The 23832-nt window shown below is 45.3% G+C and overlaps 1 protein-coding gene across 9 annotated transcripts in view; it reads left to right on the plus strand.

Annotated features, from left to right (window-relative positions):
- LOC137532765 (sodium- and chloride-dependent GABA transporter 3) overlaps positions 1 to 23832 on the plus strand; it is an 843944-nt gene that overhangs the window by 333702 nt on the left and 486410 nt on the right. For all 9 annotated transcript variants that reach the window (XM_068253626.1, XM_068253628.1, XM_068253630.1 and 6 more), the window contains 2 exons: positions 17908 to 18042; positions 21687 to 21827. In XM_068253626.1, the coding sequence (XP_068109727.1) occupies positions 17908 to 18042; positions 21687 to 21827 (276 nt within the window). The remainder of the gene's footprint in view (positions 1 to 17907; positions 18043 to 21686; positions 21828 to 23832) is intronic.

Raw genomic sequence — 23832 nt, forward strand, 5'->3', positions numbered from 1 at the left:
CTCTTCGCTGTCTTCATCCTCCTCCTTCTTGACTGAGTGGCAGTTCAACTCTACTGGTGCTGCAATCTCCTCTCCAGCTACACAGCCCCATCTCCCCAGGGCCTATGCTGCATGCCAGGTACGACGGTGTCACGCCATCTTAGACATGTATTGCCTCAAAGCGGAGAGTCACACTGGAGCAGCTCTCCTGGCTGCTTTTAAAGAGACACTGAAGCGAGAATAAATCTCGTTTCAGTGCTTATATTCAGCAGGGGCATGTGTGCCCCTGCTAAAACGCCGCCATCCCGCGTCTAAACAGGGGTCCCTTACCTCCCAAATACCCACCGTGCAGCGGGGGATTTCTTCCGCATTGAGGCAGGGCTAATGGCCGCAGCCCTGCCTCACGCACGTCTGTCAGCGCGTATCTCCACCTCTCCCCCGCCCCTCTCAGTCTTCCTTTGCTGAGAGGGGCGGGGGAGAGGCGGCGATGCGCCGCTGATAGACGCCGCTGAGAGGCAGGGCTGCAGCCATTAGCCCTGCCTCAACAGCAGCAAAATCTACGACCAAGTTGGTCATAGATTTTGCAGGGGGGGATTTGGGGGGTAAGGGACCCTCATTTAGCCGCGGGATAGCAGCGTTTTAGCAGGGGCACACATGCCCCTGCTGAATATAAGCACTGAAGCGAGATTTATTCTCGCTTCAGTGTCTCTTTAACAAACAGGTGGATCAGTGGCACCATCAGCAACGTGGTGTGTGACAATGGCAGCAATCTCATTTCCGCTTTGAATTTGGGAAAGCTGACACATGTACCCTGCATGGCACTTTTGCTGAATCTAGTCATTCAAAGATTTATGTCAAAGTACCCAGGCTTAGAGGACGTCCTGAAGCAGGCCAGGAAGTTGTGTGTTTATTTCAGGCGGTCTTACACGGCCATGGCAGGCTTTGCCGATATTCAGCGGAGAAACAAGTTGCCGGTGAGATGCTTGATTTGCGATAGCCCTACTCGCTGGAATTCAACCTCCTTATGTTCTCTCGCCTGCTAGAACAGGAGAAAGCCATCACCCAATACCTCTACAACTACAGTAGAAGGACACAGTCTGGGGAGATGAGGCTGTTCTGGTCGAAGTACTGGACACGAAATGCATGCAGGCTCATGCGGCCGTTTGAGGAGGTGACCAACCTGGTGAGTCGCAGTGAAGGCACCATCAGCGACTTGATCCCGTACGCTTACTTCCTGGAGCGTGCCATGCGTAGAGTGGTGGATCAAGCTGTGGAGGAGCGTGAACAGGAACAGTTACGGGAGGAAGCATTGTGGGATCAATTCTCATCAGAACCAGATGTTTCCTCAACACCTGCGGCAGCACAGAGGGGGGAGGAGGAGGAAGAGTCATGTGGGGAAGAGGAGTCAGACTCAGATGTTGAGGAAGGTGTTTCTTTGGTGGAGGATCAGGAGGCGGCAGGAGAAGAACAACCGCAGCAGGCGTCGCAGGGGGCTTGTGCTGCTCAACATTCCCGTGGTATTGTTTGTGGCTGCGGGGAGGAGGAGGACTCACCTGACGACACTGAGGAAGAGCAAGAGGAGATGGATAGTACGTCAGGATCTAACTTTGTGCAGATGGCGTCTTTCATGCTATCCAGCCTGTTGAGGGATCCCTATATAAAAAAACTCAAGAGGAATGAGCTGTACTGGGTGGCCACACTACTAGACCCTCGGTATAGGCACAAAGTGGTGAAGAGGTTTCCAAATCACCAGAAGGCAGAAAGGATGCAGCACTTGCAGAACAAGCTGGCAATTATGCTTTGCAATGCATTTAAGGGTGATGTCACAGCACAATGCAATAAAGGTACCACTGCCAGTAATCCTTCTCCCATGTCCATGCAGGCAAGGACAGGACGCTCCAGCGATCTCATGGTGATGTCGGACATGTGGACATTCTTTAGTCCAACGCCTCGCCGTAGCCCTTCCGGATCCACCCTCCATGAACATCTGGACTGGCAGGTAGCCGACTACCTGGCCTTAATTGTGGATGTAGACACTGTGAGCAGCGATGAACCCTTGGACTGCTGGGTGCGCAGGCTTGACCTGTGGCCAGAGCTGTCCCAATTTGTCATCCAACTTCTGTCTTGCCCTGCCTCAAGCATCCTGTCAGAAAGGACCTTCAGCGCAGCTGGAGGCATTGTCACTGAGAGGGGAAGTCGTCTAAGTCACAAAAGTGTTCTGTACCTCACCTTTATCAAAATGAATGAGGCATGGATCCCGGAGGGATACTGCCCGCCCGAAGACTAAATCAGTCCCCACACACAGCATCTCTGCCTGCACACCGTGTGACTGCCTGCCCCAAGACTAAGTCGCTCCCCACACAGCACCTCTGGCCGCAGGCGAATTGACTGCCTTCTCCACCAACAGGGTCCAGGACTCCAGGTGGATTCCTGAATTTTTAAGGCCGCTGCTAGCAGTGGCCGCTATACTACTTTTTCTGGTGCATGTACATGCCTGCCTAATTTTTCTGGCTGCACTGCAGCTGCAACAACAAAAAAAAAAGGCATGTACATGTGCCAATTCCCCTTCATGATCATTTGCTTGCCGCGGTGAAGGAGCTTGCGTATCACAATGAAGCAAAGACCGACAGCTATATGAGTGCCTCGGGGGGTGGCACACCAAAGATAATAAGGTCGTTGCTTCATTGTGGACAGACCAAATTTGATCAACTGTACAGTCACTGTTGTTCTATTATTGAGCTATCACAACCTGGCGACCATATGGGCTTGAAAACCGCCACGGCCTGCACTCTCGCCATGGTGCGCACCAGTCCAGCACAGCCGTTGCTACACAAACAGCTGTTTGCGGTGCGTTACACAGTGAGTTTAGTGTGTCAGTGTGAAGCAGTACTCTAATTACACTCCCTGATTGATGTATACACATGCAAGATGTTTTAAAGCACTTTAGGACTGCAATTTAGCATTGTGATTTCTGCCCTTAAAACGCTGATTTGCGTCAAATCCAGATTTTTCCCCGGGACTTCTGGCATCTATCCCACTCCTCCATGCAAAAACTCAGATGTTAGACCCCTTGAAACATCTTTTCCATCACTTTTGTGGTCAGCATAAGTGTTTCTAGTTTTCAAAGTTCGCCTCCCTATTGAAGTCTATTGTGATTCGCGAAAGTTCGCGCAAACCAAACTTTTGTGGAAGTTCGCGGTTCGCGAACCGAAAATTGGAGGCTCGGGTCATCTCTAGTCAGCATGTGTTACTGGCCTGTCACTTCGCTGCTTGTGGAGGATGTAGGCGTTCCATAAGCTTTGCTCCAGGAGATGGTAGAATTTTTTTTTTGTAATATTTTTTTTTTGCTGCTTCCTTACTGCAAGGTAAAAAGTCAACGACTGGTCGGCTCTCTCCACACCACGCATGGTGCTGTTGTAGTCCAACATGACCTGAGGTTTTGTTTTTCAATGTCTTTTCCTCTGGCGGTGACAGTTGAGGTGTCATGGACTGTGCTGAGAAGACACACCTCTTTTTTGTCACACCAGTGGAGAGCTGGCATTTTCCCCTTTTGGTAAGCAACTAGTTTTCAGCTTCAGCTTGACAAATGCTGATGGCACCTCCCGCCTGTTAGGCCTAACAGTGCCGTAGGCATCAGTCTTGTGCTTTATGAGGAACTAAAACAGTTCAGGGGAGCTGTAGAAATTGTCAGTATTGACACAATAGCCTTTGTCCAGTAAAGGCTCAACAAGAGACAGTACAGAGGATGTCGCCACTAGGTAGTTGCTGAACCTGGGTGCCTTTTCCGGCATGTATGACTTTACTTCAAAGTAAATATGCTATGTACTGGATCCAACTTAGCCTCCCCTCATAGGTTATCAGGCTCTCGTCCACGCTTATGTGCCTCTGTGGTACGTAAGTGGTCTGGAAGTTGTCAACCACCATCTGATACACTTTCCAGATTTTGGAAAAGCACCCTTGTGGAGCAGGTAGTTGTTGGGTGGCATAGCGGTTAGTCTCCTCTACTATTTTTTCAATAACCTTGTCCATGAAGAAGAGCTGCAGGTAGGCTAGGGGATTTTGCTCACACTCTATCTTCAGGCCAGGCTCCCCAGTAAAATGGAAACATGGGGGTGGTGGCGGAGCCTGGTTAAGGTCTGTGGGGCACATCACGTGGACATCACTGACCTCGGTGGTGATGGAGTCACTGTCGCTACCTGGGTCAGATGACAGATCTTCAGGTGCATCACTGTCACTCAAGTTCATCAGTGACTGCAGATCACTCTCCTCAAACTCCACCAGTGCTTCCACAGTGAGATGCCTTCTGGAGGCTGACACCATAGCAAATGACAGGCAGGCAGAGGTCGGTGCAAATAGCAGGCAAAGAGTTATCAAATCTAGGCCTGATCTGATGGATAGGAGTGCTAGGGGGTGACAAGTGGTGACAGGAGGTGAGTGATGGGTGTCTCAGGGTATGATTAGAGGGGGAATAGATGCAAGCAATGCACTAGGGAGGTGATCAGGGGGGGTCTGAGGGCGATCTGAGGGTGTGGGCAGGTGTTTGGGTGCCCGCAAGGGGCAGATTAGAGTCTGATCTGATGGGTAGCAGTGACAGGGGGTGACGGGGTGATTGATAGGTGATCAGGGTGTGATTAGAGGGGAGAATAGATGCAAGCAATGCACTGGCGAGGTGATCAGGGGGGGGGCGGTCTGAGGGCGATCTGAGGGTGTGGGCGGATGATTGGGTGCCCACAAGGGGCAGATTAGGGTCTGATCTGATGGGTAGCAGTGACAGGTGGTGACGGGGTGACAGGGTGATTGATAGGTGATCAGGGTGTGATTAGAGGGGGGAATAGATGCAAGCAATGCACTGGCGAGGTGATCAGGGGGGGGGGGGGGGTCTGAGTTCGATCTGAGGGTGTGGGCAGGTGATTGGGTGCCCACAAGGGGCAGATTAGGGTCTGATCTGATGGGTAGCAGTGACAGGTGGTGACGAGGTGACAGGGTGATTGATAGGTGATCAGGGTGTGATTAGAGGGGAGAATAGATGCAAGCAATGCACTGGTGAGGTGATCAGGGAGAGGGGGTCTGAGGGGGATCTGAGGGTGTGGGGGGGTAATTGGGTGCCCGCAAGGGGCAGATTAGGGTCTGATCTGATGGGTATGATGGGTAGCAGTGACAGGTGGTGACAGGGGGTGATTGATGGGTGATCAGTTGGTGATTAGAGGGGAGAACAGATGTAAATAATGCACTGGGAGGTGATAAGGGGGGGGTCTAAGGGCAATCTGAGGGTGTGGGCAGGTGTTTGGGTGCCTGCAAGGGGCAGATTAGGGTCAGAGCTGATGGGTAGCAGTGACAGGTGGTGACAGGGGGTGACGGGGGTGATTGATAGGTGATCAGGGTGTGATTAGAGGGGAGAATAGATGCAAGCAATGCACTGGCGAGGTGATCAGGGGGGTCTGAGGGCGATCTGAGGGTGTGGGCGGGTAATTGGGTGCCCGCAAGGGGCAGATCAGGGTCTGATCTGATGGGTAGCAGTGACAGGTGGTGACAGGGGGTGACTGATGGTTGATCAGTGGGTGATTAGAGGGGAGAACAGATGTAAACAATGCACCTGGGAGGTGATCTGAGGGGAGGTCTGCGGGCGATCTGAGGGTGTGGGGGTGGGTGATCAGGTGCCCGCAAGGGGCAGGTTAGGGTCTGAGCTGATGGGTGGCAGTGACAGGTGGTGATAGGGGGTGATTAACAGGTGATTGACAGGTGATCAGTGGGTGATTACAGGGGAGGATAGATGCATACAGTACACTGGGAGGGGGGGGGTGTGTGGGGAGGATCTGAGGGTATGGGGGGTTAACAGGAGCCCCCAGGAGGCAGTTTAGGACCTAATCTAAAATATAGCGCTGACAGATAGTGACAGGGAGTGATTAATGGGTGACTAGGGGGGTGATTGGGTGCAAACAGTGGTCTGAGGGGGAGATCAGGGGGGGTCTGAGGGGTGCTGTGGGCGATCAGGGGGCAGAAGGGGCAGGATCAGTGTTTGTGTGTGATTACTAGGGGGGCTGCCTCCTGCCCTGGTGGTCCCTCGATCACTGGGACCACCAGGGCAGGAGGCAGCCTGTATAATACGCTTTGTATACATTACAAAGCTTATTATACGCTTACTATGCAGCAGATCGGGGGTTAACAACCTGCCGGCACTCCTAATTGGCCGGCAGGTTGATGTCACGGGTGGGCGGAGCCCAATGCCGGTGGATTTGCATGCATCATTGCACACGATCCCCGGCAATTCAGTCCCTCAGGTACCGACGCCTATGGCCGTTACGCGGTCCTGGGGGTGCCACTTTGCCGACGCCCGTAGGTAGCGGGCGTTCGGCATGTGGTTAAGAGACTTCAGTTTAACCACTTCAGCCTACAGTGTTGTTCACCTTATGCATCCAAGCAACTTTCACCTCCCATTCATTCGCCAATAACTTTATAACTACTTATCACAATTAATTGATCCATATCTTGTTTTTTTTCCACCACGAATTAGGCTTTCTTTGGGTGGTACATTTTGCTAAGAATTATTTTTTTCTAAATCCATTTTAACAGGAAGATTAAGAAAGAAATGAAAAAAAATCATTATTTCTCAGATTTTGGCCATTATAGTTTGAAATTAATACATGCTACCGTAATTAAAACTTATGTATTTATTTGACCATTTGTCCCGATGATTACACCCTTTAACCACTTGCCGACCGCACGCTTATACCGTGCGTCGGCAAAGTGGCAGCTGCAGGACCAGCGACGCAGTACTGCGTCGCCAGCTGCAGCTTAATTAATCAAGAAGCAGCCGCTCGCGCGAGCGGCTGCTTCTTGTCAAATCACGGCGGGGGGCTCCGTGAATAGCCTGCGGGCCGCCGATGGCGGCTCGCAGGCTAGATGTAAACACAAGCGGAAATAATCCGCTTTGTTTACATTTGTACGGCGCTGCTGCGCAGCAGCGCCGTAAGGCAGATCGGCGATCCCCGGCCAATCAGCGGCCGGGGATCGCCGCCATGTGACAGAAGACAGCCTGTCACTGGCTGCACAGGACGGATAGCGTCCTGTGCAGCCCAGATCTCCGGGGGGAGCAGGTAGGAGAGGGAGGGGGGAGAATGTCGCCGCGGGGGGGGCTTTGAGGTGCCCCCCCCGCAACATGCCTGCAGGTAGGAGCGATCAGACCCCCCCTGCACATCATCCCCCTAGTGGGGAAAAAAGGGGGGCGATCTGATCGCTCTGTGTGGCCGCGGATCTGTGCTGGGGGCTGCAGAGCCCACCCAGCACAGATCCAAACAAACAGCGCTGGTCCTTAAGGGGGGGTAAAGGGTGGGTCCTCAAGTGGTTAAATGATGTCCCTATCACAATTTATGGTGCGGATATTTTATTTAGAAATAAAGGTGCATTTTTTCAAGTTGCGTCCATCACTATTTATAAGCTTATAATTTTAAAAAATATAATAATACACTCTCTTGACATGCATATTTAAAAAGTTCAGACCCTTAGGTAACTATTTGTGTTGTTTTGTTTTTTTAATGTAATTTTTTTTTTTTAATTAAAAAATTTATTTGGTTTGTTTTTGGCGTGGGAGGTAAACAGCAAATTTTAAATGTAGTATAATGTAATTCTTTAATAAAAAATGTATGCGGTTGTAGTTTACTATTTGGCCACAAGATGACCACAGTCAAATAGTCCTGGAAGCGAACGATCTCGCTTCCAGGAGCAAGAAAGAGGACGGAAAATGTGTTTTTTTCTTTTTTTTTGGCAGAAAGACCGTGGCCTCTGATAAGAGACTGGGCAAGAAATGTGAGCTTGTTCCCACTGGGTTTGTTAGATGAGTGAAAAATCAAATACTGTCTTGTCAGTAAATGTATTCAGCATACCCTACAAAAAGCCTAAAAATTGGTGTTATTCATTTTAAAACAGGCTTTCCTTCATTCTAGTGTGCACGCTCCTGCGGCTACAGATCCGGTTTGATTCTACTGCCGCTCCCCAGCTGCCTCCTGTGCCAGTTCCTTTTTCTCTTTTCCAATTGCATCATGCACTGTTTTAAGAAGCTATAAAACATGCTGATGATGATATAAGAAGACACAGCACACATAGTAGACACACAACATACTGCTACTAGAAAGTACAATAAATGCAGACAATATAAGAAGAACCATGATGGTATAAGACACATTACATACACTAAAGGTACATGCACAATCATTTACAAACACCACATGCTAATTTACCTGTGGTGTTAAACGAAGAAAATTTACCAATATTTATAAACCTAACTGATATAGGGAAATATCTGATATTTCCCTATGACCTAACCTCTCCATACCCTCATACAGAACCCTCCCCCTGGGCAACTAATAACACTTCCCCACAGGCAACTAATAACCTCCCCTCTAGGAAACTAATAACCCTCCCCTGGGCAACTAATAACTAATGATGTAGTGAACATCAAATTTTCCGCTAAAATTTGCAAACAGGCGAACCCGGTAAACCGCCATATACTTCAATGGGAAGGCAAATTTTAAAACCTATAGGGACTGTTTCTGGCTGCAAAAGTGAAGGAAAAGTTGTTTCAAGATGCCTAACACCTGGACTGTGGCATGCCGGAGGGGAATCCATGGAAAAGTCTCACCAAAAATGACGTAGGGTTAGGCCTGGTTCACACTGCCAGATGAAACGCCACATTTAATGCACCATAAAAAACCACAAAGAGCTTTAGTGATAACGTCAGGTGAGAAAATCACTATTTTTGCTAATTGACGCTTAGTAATCTTTGTGTAGTGGTGTGTAATGGACACCGTGCTTGTGCGCACGTTTGCAGAAGTGCAGGTGATTGCGGTTTTCAAGCCCCTATGGTCAGGCTGAGGTAGCTTAATGACAAAAAACACTGATTCTGCACTGAGGCCTTATACAGGGGGCAGCAGTGGATACTAGGTGTCAGTAGTAGTGGTGAAGGATTATTGGATTATGATCTGTGTACTACTAGGACCAGCAGACCTGCCTTCAACAGCTACTGGGTGCACTGGACACACAGAATTGCAATATAACAATATCAAGAAAAAGAAAAACAGCCCTTATAAGGGTGAACTGCTGTAGCACTAAACAGTGACTGCACCTGTCTGCACCTGTCTCTCTCTCTCTCCCCTCTTCTCCTCCTCTTCTCCTCCTACTCCTTCTCCTTCCTCCTCTTCTGTCAGTGGCTGGCTGCAGATTTCACTTCCATCTATGCATCTATCAGCTTTCACCACGAGGGGGGCGCAGCATTCCTCTTCACACTGCTCCCTCTACTCACCAGCTCCAACTGCTTCTTCCAGCCAAAGGTTAGCACTGCCCCCCCAGCCCAGCTCTGTAGGAGGTGGACAAGAAGCCACATGCACTTTGTTTGGTAGCCTTCATCCTCTCTTCAGTTAGGTTCCTGGCTAATTTATGTCTAGCACTGCTGCCCCAATGTAAGGTGATGCATCTTGCTTTGTGTTGCCCCTTTTCCCCCTTTCTGAAAGTTGTTGCAGACTGGTGTTCTTGTGTGCGCCTTCATTTTCATTCTGCCATGCCTGCTGTACCTTCTCTTCCTCCCCAGCCGGCTCTTGACTTGGGTCATGTTCAAATCAGGACACCTGATCTTACATAGTTATATAGTTATTTATGTTGAAAAAAGACATCTGTCCACCAAGTCCAACCAGGATAATAATAACAAAAAAATACATATAAATCTGTTGCCCCTTACCCTGTTATGGTGCCTTTCTTTACCATATCCAGCATGCTCTGACCCTCGTAACAGCTGATCAGGAGAGCTGGTGCTTGTTCCCAGTCAGGTACTTGACTCTGAAATCAGGTGCCACCCGTCAATAACAGATCATTTTTCATAAGTCCAGTAGTACCCAACTGCTGAATTATTTTTATTCTGTAGCATTCATCAGCTTTGGAAGTTCTAAGTAAATGAAGTCCCTCAAGTTCTCAATGGTTTCATCTTAGGTGACTTGCCAGTATTTATTTTTATATGAGAGCAGGAGAGGTGAGGGGGTTCAAACGGTCTTGAAAAAGCCTTTATTGAGGAGCAAAACAATCATCCATCTCCTCTGTACCTCCTTTATGGTAACATGCAGTACAGACCAAAAGTTTGGACACACCTTCACAATCAAAGAGTGTTCTTTATTTTCATGACTATGAACATTGTAGATTCACACTGAAGGCATCCAAACTATGAATTAACACATGTGGAAGTATAGTACATAATCAAAAAGTGTGAAACAACTGAAAATATGTCATATTCTAGGTTCTTCAAAGTAGCCACGTTTTGCTTTGATTACTGCTTTGCACACTCTTGGCATTCTCTTGATGAGCCTCAAGAGGTAGTCACCTGAAATGGTTTTCACTTCACAGGTGTTCCCTGTCAGGTTTAATAAGTGGGATTTCTTGCCTTATAAATGGGGTTGGGACCATCAGTTGCGTTGTGGAGGTGACCGCGGGTAATCAGGTGGCTACACTGCTGATAGTCCTACTGAATAGACTGTTAGAATTTGTATTATGGCAAGAAAAAAGCAGCTAAGTAAAGAAAACTAGTGCCCATCATTACTTTAAGAATTGAAGGTCAGTCAGTCCTAAAAATTGGGAAAACTTTGAAGTGTCCCCAAGTGCAGTCTCAAAAACCATCAAACGCTACAAAGAAACTGGCTCACATGCGGACCGCCCCAGGAAAGGAAGACCAAGAGTCACCTCTGCTGCAGAGGATAAGTTCATCCGAGTTACCTGCCTCAGATATCGCAGGTTAACAGCAGCTCAGATTAGAGACCAGGTCAATGCCACACAGAGTTCTAGCAGCAGACACATCTCTAGAACAACTGTTAAGAGGAGACTGTGTGAATCAGGCCTTCATGGTAGAATATCTGCTAGGAAACCACTGCTAAGGACAGGCAACAAGCAGAATAGACTTGTGTGGGCTAAAGAACACAAGGAATGGACATTAGACCAGTGGAAATCTGTGCTTTTGGTTTGATGAGTCCAAATTTGAGATTTTTGGTTCCAAACACCATGGCTTTGTGCGACGCAGAAAAGGTGAACGGATAGTCTCTACATGCCTGGTTCCCACCGTGAAGCATGGAGGAGGAAGTGTGATGGTGTGGGGGTGCTTTGTTGGTGACACTGTTGGGGATTTATTCAAACTTGAAGGCATACTGAACCAGCATGGCTACCACAGCATCTTGCAACGGCGTGCTATTCCATCTGGTTTACGTTTAGTTGGACTATCATTTATTTTCCAACAGGACAATGACCCCAAACACACTTCCAGGCTGGGTAAGAGCTATTTGACCAGGAAGGAGAGTGATGGGGTGCTGCGCCAGATGACCTGGCCTTCACAGTCACCAGACCTGAACCCAATCGAGGCAGTTTGGGGTGAGCTGGACCGCAGAGTGAAGGCAAAAGGGCCAACAAGTGCTAAATATCTCTGGGAACTCCTTCAAGACTGTTGAAGACCATTTTTGGTAACTACCTCTTGAAGCTCATCAAGATAATGCCAAGAGTGTGCAAAGCAGTAATCAAAGCAAAACGTGGCTACTTTGAAGAACCTAGAATATGACATATTTTCAGTTGTTTCACACTTTTTGGTTATGTACTATACCTCCACATGTGTTAATTCATAGTTTGGATGCCTTCAGTGTGAATCTACAATGTTCATAGCCATGAAAATGAAGAAAACTCTTTGAATGAGAAGGTGTGTCCAAACTTTTGGTCTGTGCTGTATATGTGATTACAATTGGAATCCATGTGTAGTCTGTGTGGGCTAAGCAGCCTTATTCATTTTAAAGTGAGACCTGTGGCCTTGTCCATAGAACAGCTTCTTGGTATGTCCTAGTTCTGCTGACAGAACTGTAGATTTTCTTTCTGAGAGAAAAACCCCTTAAAGGGCAAGTCTGCACCCCAAGCCTTTTTGACTAACTCAGTCCAAATAACTATGGCCTACTTAAATTCTAACAGAGTGGAATAAAATAATGTTTTAAGCCTTCAAGCAATGTGATGCACCTGAACCTTTGTGGAATCAATGCATTGGATGGTGGTAACATCTTTAGTTCTGTCATGTGATCATTACTGACAGTTCAATGCACAGAGGGAGATACTGCTTGCTTGGCAGTTGGAAAAAGCTGTTGTTTCCCACAATGCATGAGGTTCACAGACAGCTAATTGTCAGGACTGTTGTCATGACATCACACTGTGGAAGGGGTTTCACCACAATATCGGCCATACAGATCCCCTTGATTATCTATTTGAGAAAAGGTAAAGATTTCTCAAAGGAAAGGGAGTATCAGCTACTTATTTGAATGAAGTTCAATCCTTGGTTAGAGTTATTCTTTAAGTTTCACTTGTATTAATATTATGTTAGTCACTTTCCTGAACAAAAGGCTCTTCTTCAACATTTCTTTGCATCTAGCAGAGCTTACATGGACTTTGGTGTTAAGAGACAAATCCCTTTTGTCTCCAGCTACCAATAATGTGTGCTGATTCCTGCAGTGGTACCATTGTTCAATGTTCTTTGCCAGGGGCTATGATCTGAAAATGAAATGTACATATCTGCATGATAAGAGACTTTCTACCACCTCCTGTAGTGATACAGGCAGTGCAACTACATCTCCTGTAGGTGAATATCTTGTGGTTTTAAAGTAACTTCAGAAGATGACAAGCACCATGTAGTGCACTTCCTGTGTGTTTTGCATATATTAGTTCACAGTGTTTGCCTGGGACTTGGGAAACAGCCAACATTCTAATTTCTTTTACAGTCACATACATTCCCAACTAGAATTTCACAGTTCCTGTTTTGCTTTTACAGAAGCCATTGACTGTTTTTTTCCCCTTACATTTGCAATTCTTAGATTATTTTATGACGGTTATGGTTATGGATTTTCATGTACTTTTTTGTTACCTATGTGTTACCAAGTTAGGGTGCACATTGCATTGCACAATCAGAAAAATAGGAAGAAGTGGCTCTGGCACTTCACTCTTTTTGTAAACTTTGTTTTCTCATAAACACCTATAAATTGGCAAATCTTAAAGATAACCTGAAGTCAAAAAAAAAATGAGATTAACTCACCTGGGGCTTCCCTCAGCCCCCTGCAGACGATCGGTGCCCTCGTAGCTCCGCTCCGATGGCCCAGGACCCGCCGGCGAACACTTTCGGTTTGGCCGTCACCGGCCGACAGGCATGGGAACGCGAGTGATTCTTCGCGTTCCCAGCCTGTATATCGCCCCCTATGCTGCTATTGCGGCCAGAAGGCCGCAATAGCAGCATAGGGGGCGATATACAGGCTGGGAACGCGAACAATCACTCGCGTTCCCATGCCTGTCGGCCGGTGACGGCGAAACCGGAAGTCGTCGCCGGCGGGTCCAGAAGCATCGGACCGGAGCTGCGAGGGCACCGATCGTCTGCAGGGGGCTGAGGGAAGCCCCAGGTGAGTTAATCTCATTTTTTTTGTTGCCTTTAGGTTCACTTTAAGGGCCCGTTTCCACTAGAGCGAATTTGCATGCGTTGTCTGCATGCTGATTCGCATAACCAATACAAGTGGATGGCCCTGTTTCCACTTGTCAGTTTTTTCCTGCGTTTTTCTGTGCAGGATTTTTATGCACGATAGAACCTGCAGAATTCGCCTGCGTGTGGAATGCAGGCGTTTCGCAGGCTATGTATTTGATAGGGAAAACGCACATGCGTTTTTTTGTCCTAATTTCGCGTGCAAATTCGCATGAAAACTAATGTAAATTGAACCAGGCAGTGACATGGTTAAATTCGCATATACCCTGCCTATGCGAAATCGCTTGCAAAATCGCGGCAAAAAACGCACGCGGAATCGCATCAGCATGCAATTTCGTCAGCGGTGGAATCCCGGTGATTTGCACCGCACTAGTGGAAACGAGCCCTACAGGAATCCATACTAGCTTAAAGGAGTAAGGCCTTGTGTGCTCTATAAGCATACTTGTCTTTTTTGTTTTATTTTTCATAATGTTTCACTGATTCACCATTTTCATAACACATTTAAAAACTTTGGCACAGAACAATGAACAAACAGTGAGTTAATTCCTGCAGTCTTTGAAATAAAAATAAAATCTGTCTGTTTTAAACCACCCAATTTAGGTAACAGAATACTGAATAGATATGGAACTTCCTAAGGGTCCAATTAGCAGAAATGGCAAATAAAGGCTATGTGTATGGTTGGAGGCAAAAATGTAGGAAAGGCAAGCAGGAGCTAGTATTCAACTGTAATACTTAATGTGGAAACGTAAGTGAGATTGATGAAATTCTACTTACTAGATGGCCAGAGGATCTGATGCAAGCACTTGTAAGAAGGACCTTCCTATTTTTTTAATTTTCTATTTTAATTTTGTTTCCTAATGTGAACTAGTGCATGTGTGTCTCATCCAAGGAAATATTCTGAAGAATCTGCATAAGATTGAGTTTTTATGCTTACCCTCTAGAGGAGGGTTTGTGAGGGTAAACGTAAACTAGCTGTATGGTGTTAATAAACAAGATTTTTTAAAATGAATATGGGTATGTCACTATTGTCCTCAATAGTGACGTACATCCCCCAAGTCTGCTTTGAACCCTGCCTTACATAGGTACTGAGCATGAGCATGTCTTCTGCCTACATTAATGAACACATAAACAGTCAGTAGAAGCTTGTTCAATTTTTTTGTGCTAAATTAAGGAATGTTTGTTGTGCTATTATGTTAGAAAACTTTAATTTCAATTAAATAAATTGACCCAGAGTGTCTGCTCCGAGCAACAGCTCCAGTTTTGCTTTAGCTGAGAAAAAAAAAAAAACAACTTGTAGGTGGCACCCAGAATATAACTTGAACTTTAAATCATAGAGTATATAAGTAAATTGGTCTTACCTCCATTAATAAACAAACCATATGGATTGAAATATATTTAATGATGCACAAAAAATAAGACAATGCATTTATTGGGTACTACCCCGCTTCCTTCAGCCAATAACAAAGTGACTAAATCTGCTGCAGTAGCAGGTATGGGCACCACTTGGAAAGTGTCATCAGCAGCATATAAATCATTTTTTTATTCAGTCTGATGAAATTAGAGACCCATCACTTCAGGATAAAACATTTAATTTGTTTAACGACAGGTTCAGCAGTTATCACAAATGATGGGGTAGGGATTAGGAAACCCTATTCCGTAATTTGGGCATTGATGTGTCTGAATATAACTTTAAACATTTCAGACATACTGTAGACCATCATCTTGCATTGGTTCATGGTTAGAAAAACAAGTGATCACAGACAGTATCTAGAAATCACATACTTTATTTTACTGCCTTTTCAACAGACCTTCTGCAATTTTCAAAAAAGTAGCAAAAAGTAGATGAAAAAGTACTGTCAAAATTATTTTGAGTATTGTTTACTCGCTAGTGGTGTAAAATGCATTTTATTTAAAAGTTGTAAAAATATCACCTGGGAGAAAACTCAGGTGAAAAAGTGAATTGCATATGGACCCAAATGTTTTATCCAAAAATTAATCAAAAAATAATGTTTACACTGCTTACATTGCATCAATATGGCACGGAAGGTTATGACAATAAATACTAGATATTAGACAAGATGGCTATATATATCCTTTTATTAGCCATTCTCAGACTTTATTATTTGTCACCAACTATACACTATGGGCCCGATCCAATTCACTTTTCCTCCTTAGTATTCTCCCTATCATATCTTATCAATAAAATGCCTTTTAAGACAAAAGCAAGAAAATACTCAGAATATTTTTGATAGTACTTTTTCGCATACTGGTACTTTTTGCAGAGTGCTGAAGAAAAAAAAATCGGCTCAGGCCCTATATGTGAAAAGATCAAGCCTCAGAGGGCTCCAACATACATTGATAAATTCATGGTGGTCATCTGCAAGAAACAAAAGTGACATAACTGCCTTTTGGTATTTATTTACCAAAACAAACCCCTACATGCTGTTTCAGCCTGCTACAAAGCATTCACAGTCCCTAGCAACCTATGACAAAATAAAAGGACTTGGATGCTGCAACCAAGAGATACTGATGTCTCCATTAATTTATTCTACTTGTCTGATTCAAATTATATTTAAATTACTAAGGAACAGGCGTTAGCTGTTAGTGAAAAGCCCAGCAGATGTCTTCCAAGTTAGAGGATTATAAAATTCCAGTGCTGTTGAATACCAACAACCATCTTTATAACCTTTAGTACTCCAAAATGAGGTATAAGTAATATGGGTGAGGAATTTACAAGCTATCTCCCTGTTGCGTTTTGAAGGGGGTCAAGCAGATAGCAGACCTTCCTTTCAACTGAATGAGTATCAGTACCTCTTCCAAACTATTTACCCTTTCACCGGTGAAGAATAGGCTAGGAGCCAGGACAATCCTAGTTCTTTTTTTTAAAGTTCTTTGAAGATTGTTGGGAATCCTGGTGTCAAGTATTCTTTTTTTTTTTTAAAGCAGCAACATATTCTGTGGTGCTGTACAGAGTGAGAAATAAACATGAGTACATGACAATGGTATGCACAAAATATAGACATTGGTACACAATACAGAATTGGTAGACATAATAATTACTGTGATGAATATAACATGGTGATCAAAATGTAAAGGTATTAGTATACATGCACCAATGTTTCCTCTGTGACACCACTGATGGTTGATGGTGATGACCTGTTACGGTTTGTTATATTCAGTAGTGGCGCATTGTGGGTAACAACATGTTCACTAAAAGCTGAATTATTGTATATTCCTTCTGTTTTAAGAAGGCAAACCAGCCTAAGCATTGCTTTTTACTAGGAGGGCTTTTTGGTCTCTTTTAGTCCCCTATACTTTCCTTGTGGTTTTGCGTCACCCCGAGCTGCTTGGTTACTGTGTTGTACTGGTCCAAGCCCTATCCCATAGAGCCATATCAATCCCTGCCATGCACTGATGAGGACCAAAAGTCTGAAACAGGCTGTCTGCATGTGGGGTTGATATGGCCCTGTAAAATGTAAAGCTATAGGCTTGCTAGACACCAGCAGTTCTGGGTGCTAGCCTGGCTTTCAGGGCATAAAGAGATCATTTGTATATTCAGTAGTGGTGTATTGTGGGTAACCACAGATGTTCACTTAACAACCTAAAGACCACTCCACGCCAAGTGGCGTGGACGCGGCGGCAGCCCCAGGACCACCAAACGCCAATTGGCGTGCAGTCCTGGGGCATTTTGCAGGAGATCACGCATGCCAATGCGCGTGCATCTCCACTTGAATGACAGAGCTCTGCTATCAGATCCTGCGATCTATGGCAGCACTGTACTGGGGACAGCAGTGTGACACAGCTGTCCCCCTGGGCGGCAGGGAAGTGATCCGCTTTCATAGGCTGAAGCCTATGACAGCCGATCGTGCTGATTGGCTAGTGGGGGAAAGGAGGGAGGGAAGGTTAGAAAAAAATGTATTGTTAGAAAAAAAGAAATATTTATAAATAAATAAATAAATAAATAAACATCCTTGGAGCAATCACAGCCCACTACCAGAAAGCTCTGTTAGTGGGCAGAAAAGGGGGAGGGGGATTCACTTGTGTGCTGAGTTGTGCAGCCCTGCAGCAAGGCCTTAAAGCTGCAGTGGCCTAATTAGTAAAAAAAATGGCCTGGTCACTAGGGGGGTTTAAGCCCGTGGTCCTTAAGTGATTAAAGCTCAATTATTGTAAATTTCATTCTGTTTTAAGAAGGCAAACCACCCTAAACATTATATTACTGATGAAGTGTATCAGTTTACTTGGTGGCAGAATTTCCAGCAACAGAACTTTAAAATAAAAGAACAGGGACCTGTGGTTCTGGACCCCTGAAACATGCAATCAAGAAAAGTGGGAAAAGTGAAATTGGTCACATCTTTCATATGTAGTAGTATTCATGATAATAACAATTCTTTATATTTTTTGTGTTTCAGGAGCTTTCCTCATCCCATATGTGGTGTTTTTTATATTCTGTGGCATTCCGGTATTTTTCCTTGAGACTGCACTGGGACAGTTTACAAGTGAAGGTGGAATAACCTGCTGGAGAAAAGTTTGCCCTTTATTTGAAGGTACATCATAACATTACACCTAATATGTTATCCAGTGATGTAAAATATTTGCCTTCATATTGAATTGCTTATATGAAAAGCTGTGAATATTTGTACAATGTTGTAAGCTTAGCGTACTCCCCATAGTGCACAGACTCACCCAAGTGTCCTCTGCTTTGAGAAGTATATGCTGCACTTTTGGACCTAGCCCAGTAGGTCTCCCCCCTTGAGTCTTAGGACTCGAAAGGGTACATATAGTGAAATTAATTTTATTAAAAGAATTAAAAACAATTATTGCTATTACAGCAGCCAGGATAACAAGAACACATAAGCATGGCACTCAATAGCAGAGATGGCTCGAACCTCCGATTTTGGGTTCGCAAACCTTGAACTCGAACTTCCGAAAAAGTTTGCGAACCTGCGAACTTTTCGAACCGCAATAGACTTCAATGGGCAGGCAAACTTTCAAAACTACAAACACTGTTTCTGGCCACAAAAGTGATGGAAAAGATGTTTCAAGGTGTTTAACACCTGGAGGGGGGCATGGCAGAGTGAAATACATGCCAAAAGTCCTGGGGGAAAATTACGGATTTGATGCACAGCAGGGTTATATTCCCTAAAAGGCAGAAATCACATTGCATTGCTAAATTGGAGGCCTAAAGTGCTTGAAAACATCTTGCGTATATATACATCCATCAGGTAGTGTAATTGGTGTACTTCTTCACACTGACAGACCAAACTCACTGTGTAACGCACCGCAAACAGCTGTTTGTGTAGTGATGGCCGTGCTGGACTGATGCGCACCATGGTGCGAGTGCATGCAATGGCAGTTTTCAAGCCCATATGGTCAGGCTGAGAAAGCTCAATGACAGAACAACAGTGACTGTCCAGCTGATCGAATTTGGTCGGTCCACAATGAAGCAATGACCTTACCTTGGGTGTGCCCCCCCAAAACACTCATATAGGTCTTTGCTTTATAGTGATACGCGAGCCCCTTTACCGGAGCAAGGTAACGATCATGAAGGGGAATTGACACATGTACATGCCTTTTGTTTTGTTGTTGCCGCCTGCAGTGCAGCCAGAAAGATGGGCATGTACACGCACCAGAAAAATTATTATTATGTTTGGTAGCAGCTGCTGGTCCTGGACCTGGACCCGGACCAGCAGTCCTGGAAGTCCTGGACCGTGTTGGTGGTGGCGGAGAAGGCAGTCAAGCGGCCTGCAGGCAGAGATGCTGTGTGGGACTGACTTAGTCTTGGGGCAGGCAGCAGCAGCCGGCAGGCAGAGATGCTGTGTGGGGACTGACTTAGTCTTGGGGCAGGCAGTCACACGGCGTACAGGCAGAGATGCTGTGTGTGGGGACTGACATAGTCTTCAGGCAGGCAGTAGCCCTCCGGGATCCATGCCTCATTCATTTTGATAAAGGTGAGGCACTGAACACTTTTTTGACCTGACTGCTGGTGGTATAATACAATGTGCAGTTACACAGGTGCAGTAAAAAGGTATGCACTGACTGCTGCTATAATAAAATTGTGCAGTCACACAGGTACAGTGAAAAAGTATGCAGTGACTGCTGGTGATATAATACAATGTGCAGTTACACAGGTGCAGTGAAAAGGTATGCACTGACTGCTGCTATAATACAATTGTGCAGTCACACAAGTGCAGGGAAAAGGTATGCAGTGACTGCTGTTATAGTACAATTGTGCAGTCACACAGGTGCAGGGAAAAGGTATGCACTGACTGCTGCTGCTATAATACAATTGTGCACACAGGTGCAGGCAAAAGGTATGCACTGACTGGTGGTGGTATTGTATAGTACAAAGTGCCGTCACACAGAGGCAGTGAAAGGTATGCACTGAATGTGCTGGGCCTGGCACAGTACAGCAATTAGCTAGGGACAGCTGTGACAGACAGGGCTGTATATGCAGTGTCAGTGGCACACACACACACACACACACACACACACACACACACACACACACACACACACACACACACACACACACACACACACACACACACACACACACACACACACACACACACACACACACACACACATCAGAAGAACATTAGATCTCAAAAGAGCTGTTTTTGTGGTGTTTTTCATCGATAAATATCAGCAAGGAGCAAGCTAACAGACTTCCTAACTATCGCTTTCCCTATCTCTCCAATGTCCCTTCCTTCTCTCACTAATACAGCAGCACACAGAGTGAGAACATGGCCGACGCTGCTGCCTTTTATAAGGTGGTGGGGGGGGGGGGGGGCTGGAGGGAGTGCAGCCTGCTTGGCTGCCATGTGTCTGCTGACTGTGATGTACAGGGTCAAAGTTTCGCCCAATGATGTAGTATATGGAGCGGGTCGAACGCTCATCAAGTTTGCGGTTCACCATGTAGTTCTCCGGCGAACCGTTTGGGCCATCTCTACTTAACATTGTGTCCAAGGTACACAACTTTCTTTTGACAACCTCTAGTCCACCCGACTTTTGATTAGTTATCAGTGAGAGATACCCTGCAATCAGATTTCCCAACTGCAGATAAAGTGACATGTAGGCAGGGATCACTCTTGCTCTCTTTCGAAGCCATGCAGAACATACTTGCATGGACATCCTATGCCAATAAAACTGGGTGGTTTACATTAACTGCGGCTTTGTGTTCACACTGCAGCTTGCTGCAAGGCATGTGTTGTGTGCAAAATGCACTTAGCAAGTGAAAAAGAAGCAGTTTGTGTTTAAATCTATGAACTCAAAAGTGCAGAAGGAGTAAACACTCAAGTGAAAAGATACCCATTTGTCTGTTTTTCCCTGTAGTACAGGAAAATACAAAGATGATAAATGTGATACCTGCCTTATAGCCAGTGGTGTAGCAATAGGGGATTCAGAGGTTTTGACCCCACTGGGGGCCTTAGGCCATAGGGGCTCTTCCTCAACCACAGTATTAGCTCTCTATTGGTCCTGTGCTGGTAAGAATCACTTCTTTAGATGCTTTGAATAGTAGTAATCAATAACAAACGGTTTCCTAAACGCTTCTTGCACCTCTGACACTGGTTGTCCTTGGCAGGTTTCAGTGTGCTATATAAATTATTATGTATCGAGTACTGGGGAGGGGGGAGCAATGTAAAACTTGCACTGGGCCCATAGCTCCTTAGCTAAGCCTCTGCCTATACCCCTGGATATTTTATGCCCAAAAGGAGTACAGACTAGATCTAAGTAGATTTGGTACAGCACATACATGTTTAGCTCAATATATTACAAGTTATTTTAGGGTTCCTTTAAGAACACTTAATAGTAATATAATACAGGAAACCTGCCATTACATCTGTTACCCATCACACATGGCTAGCAATAGCTGTAGTGGCTTCCATTCCAACATACTTGTTTCTCCATGCTGCTTGTTGTGACTTGATAACTTTGTTGTGGAGCTCTGACTGTGACAAGCAGTGTCTGTCCTCCATGGGTCACCTTTAGATACACTAGAATAGTAAAAGCTTATTGAGATCAAGAACAAACCATTCCTTTCATCTTCAAACATGCACTGGAAAAATGACAACTAGAGTCTGAAAAGATGCTCTGAGCAATACAAGCCTTTCAAACTTTCAAAATGAGATACATTATTCTTTTTACAGTTCATGAATTATAAATACACATTGTATTTCTTTTTTAGGTATTGGATATGCTACCCAGGTTATTGAGGCACATCTAAACGTCTATTACATCATCATATTAGCTTGGGCAATTTTCTATTTATTCAACTGCTTTACTACTGAGCTGCCTTGGGCCACTTGTGGACATAAATGGAATACAGGTAAAACAATTAACTTTTAAAAAGATATATGAGACTTGTCTTTTTTCACTTGTGTTACTTGTGTTTTTTTGGAAGATTATTTTGCATACTGTGGTAGTTTATATCAGAAAGATCCCATAAAACTGCTTAGAACTGGTTTGCAGGCTCAAATGGATAACTGTACCCGAATAAGGGACAAAGGGCTTGATTCATTTAGCTTCACTGCTAAAGCAGTGCACCTTAATGTGAAGGAGCGGCCACTATTCATGCCTAATGGCCCGTACTCACGGGCTGCAAATGTTGCCTGTCGCCAGCACACGTGAGCGTGTGGGCGACAGGCTGGCGACAGCTCCTCGCCAGGTCCCTCCGCGTACACACGCGGAAGAGGGACCAGCGGCGAGGCGGAAGCTGTCGCCGACGTTCCTCCTCCCTCCGCCGGAAGCTCCATATACTTTAATGGAGGTTGCTGTCGCTAGTCCGCGTACTCACGCGGACTAGCGACAGTTGCGGCGGGGGTGCGGCGGCGACTGTCGCCATGCGATTGAAACTTTCAATCGCATGGCGACATGAGCGACGGGCGACAGTTCGGGGTGCGCGCGTGCAACGGCCCATACTCATGGGCGACCTGTCGCCGCAACACGCGTGCGCCGCGTGTTGAGGCGACAAAAGTCCCTCATGAGTATGGGCCATTACATAGCAGTGCTCCCTGCTATGTAAGAAGCATGCCTTCCTTAAATAGGAGCATGCCTTCCTTAGATAGGAGCGTGCCTTCCTTTGGAGCGTGCCTACCTCAGATAGGAGCGTTCCTTCCTACAACAAAGAACAACAGAACAAACAGTTTACTTAAATGACATTTAACAATAAGGGCTATTAACGTGCAGAGAGAAAATACAGCAGCAAATAACGTTACATAATGATAGCTTTCACAATAATGGCTATTAATGTGCAGAGAGAATATAAAAAGTGAATAATGTTAAATAACAGTGGCGCAGGCAGCATTTGCAATGGTGTACGTGTTGGAAAGAAAAGTTAAGGCGCTAGAAGAGGTGCCAATTGCTGATTGCAGGCATAGCCATGAACTGCGCCCATACTACTCAGTCTGCGCCATGATAGGAAGCTGTAGCGGATAATTTCTGTGGTAGTTAAGCAGTGTTAAGCAGCGCACCTCAATGTGATGGCCACTATGCATGCCTTACATAGCAGCGCTCGCAGCTCTGTAAAGAGCATGCCTTTCTTAGGAGCGTGCCTTCCTTAGATAGGGACATGAAGGGAAAAGAGGCGCCCTGGTTGGATAAAAGCTTCTAAACACAGTTTAAAATCGAAAAGGATAATAAGGTGTCTTACCTCAATGACAAAATCTTTGTAACTTACAAAAGATTTTTATTTAGCACAAGCAACGTGTTTCGCGGGTCTGAGCCCGCTTCCTCAGGCCAATAACAATGCCAAATGACAGATATCAATCAGAAAAGGGAGGCTCCCTTAAAACAAACACTGTGCGTACAATATTAGTGTACACTTATTATCCCTTATTGTTTAACCTGCATTACAGATTCATTAGAACTACAATGTATAATTTGTTTATTCAATCTATATTAACCCCATTTCCGCTATTCTTCAACTATCTCATTACAGGTATTTTACAAGTCATATTTATCGTATACTCATATTTATATAATTCATTTCTTTATGCCGCTATTCTACAACTATATGCTTACCACTATTTTACAAGTAATAATTATTGTGAAATACTTTTTTTTATGATGACTTATCACTCTCTTCTAAATATCACTTAATAATCCTTTAAGTTTATCTCTCTTCAGTAATGTATGTGAACTGTATAACCTTAAAGGAAATTGGAGACTAGAAAAACAAAAGTTTTATACATACCTGGGGCTTCCTCCAGCCCCATGGACACGGATCGCTCCCCCGCCATCCTCCGCAGCCTGCATCTCCGGTACTGGGTCCCATAACTTCCTCCAGTCGCAGCCAGTCTGTGCAAGAGGAAGTGCGCTCTGTATGTATCTCT

Source organism: Hyperolius riggenbachi, chromosome 9 (assembly GCF_040937935.1).
Source record: "Hyperolius riggenbachi isolate aHypRig1 chromosome 9, aHypRig1.pri, whole genome shotgun sequence".
Classification (NCBI taxonomy): Eukaryota; Metazoa; Chordata; class Amphibia; order Anura; family Hyperoliidae; genus Hyperolius; species Hyperolius riggenbachi.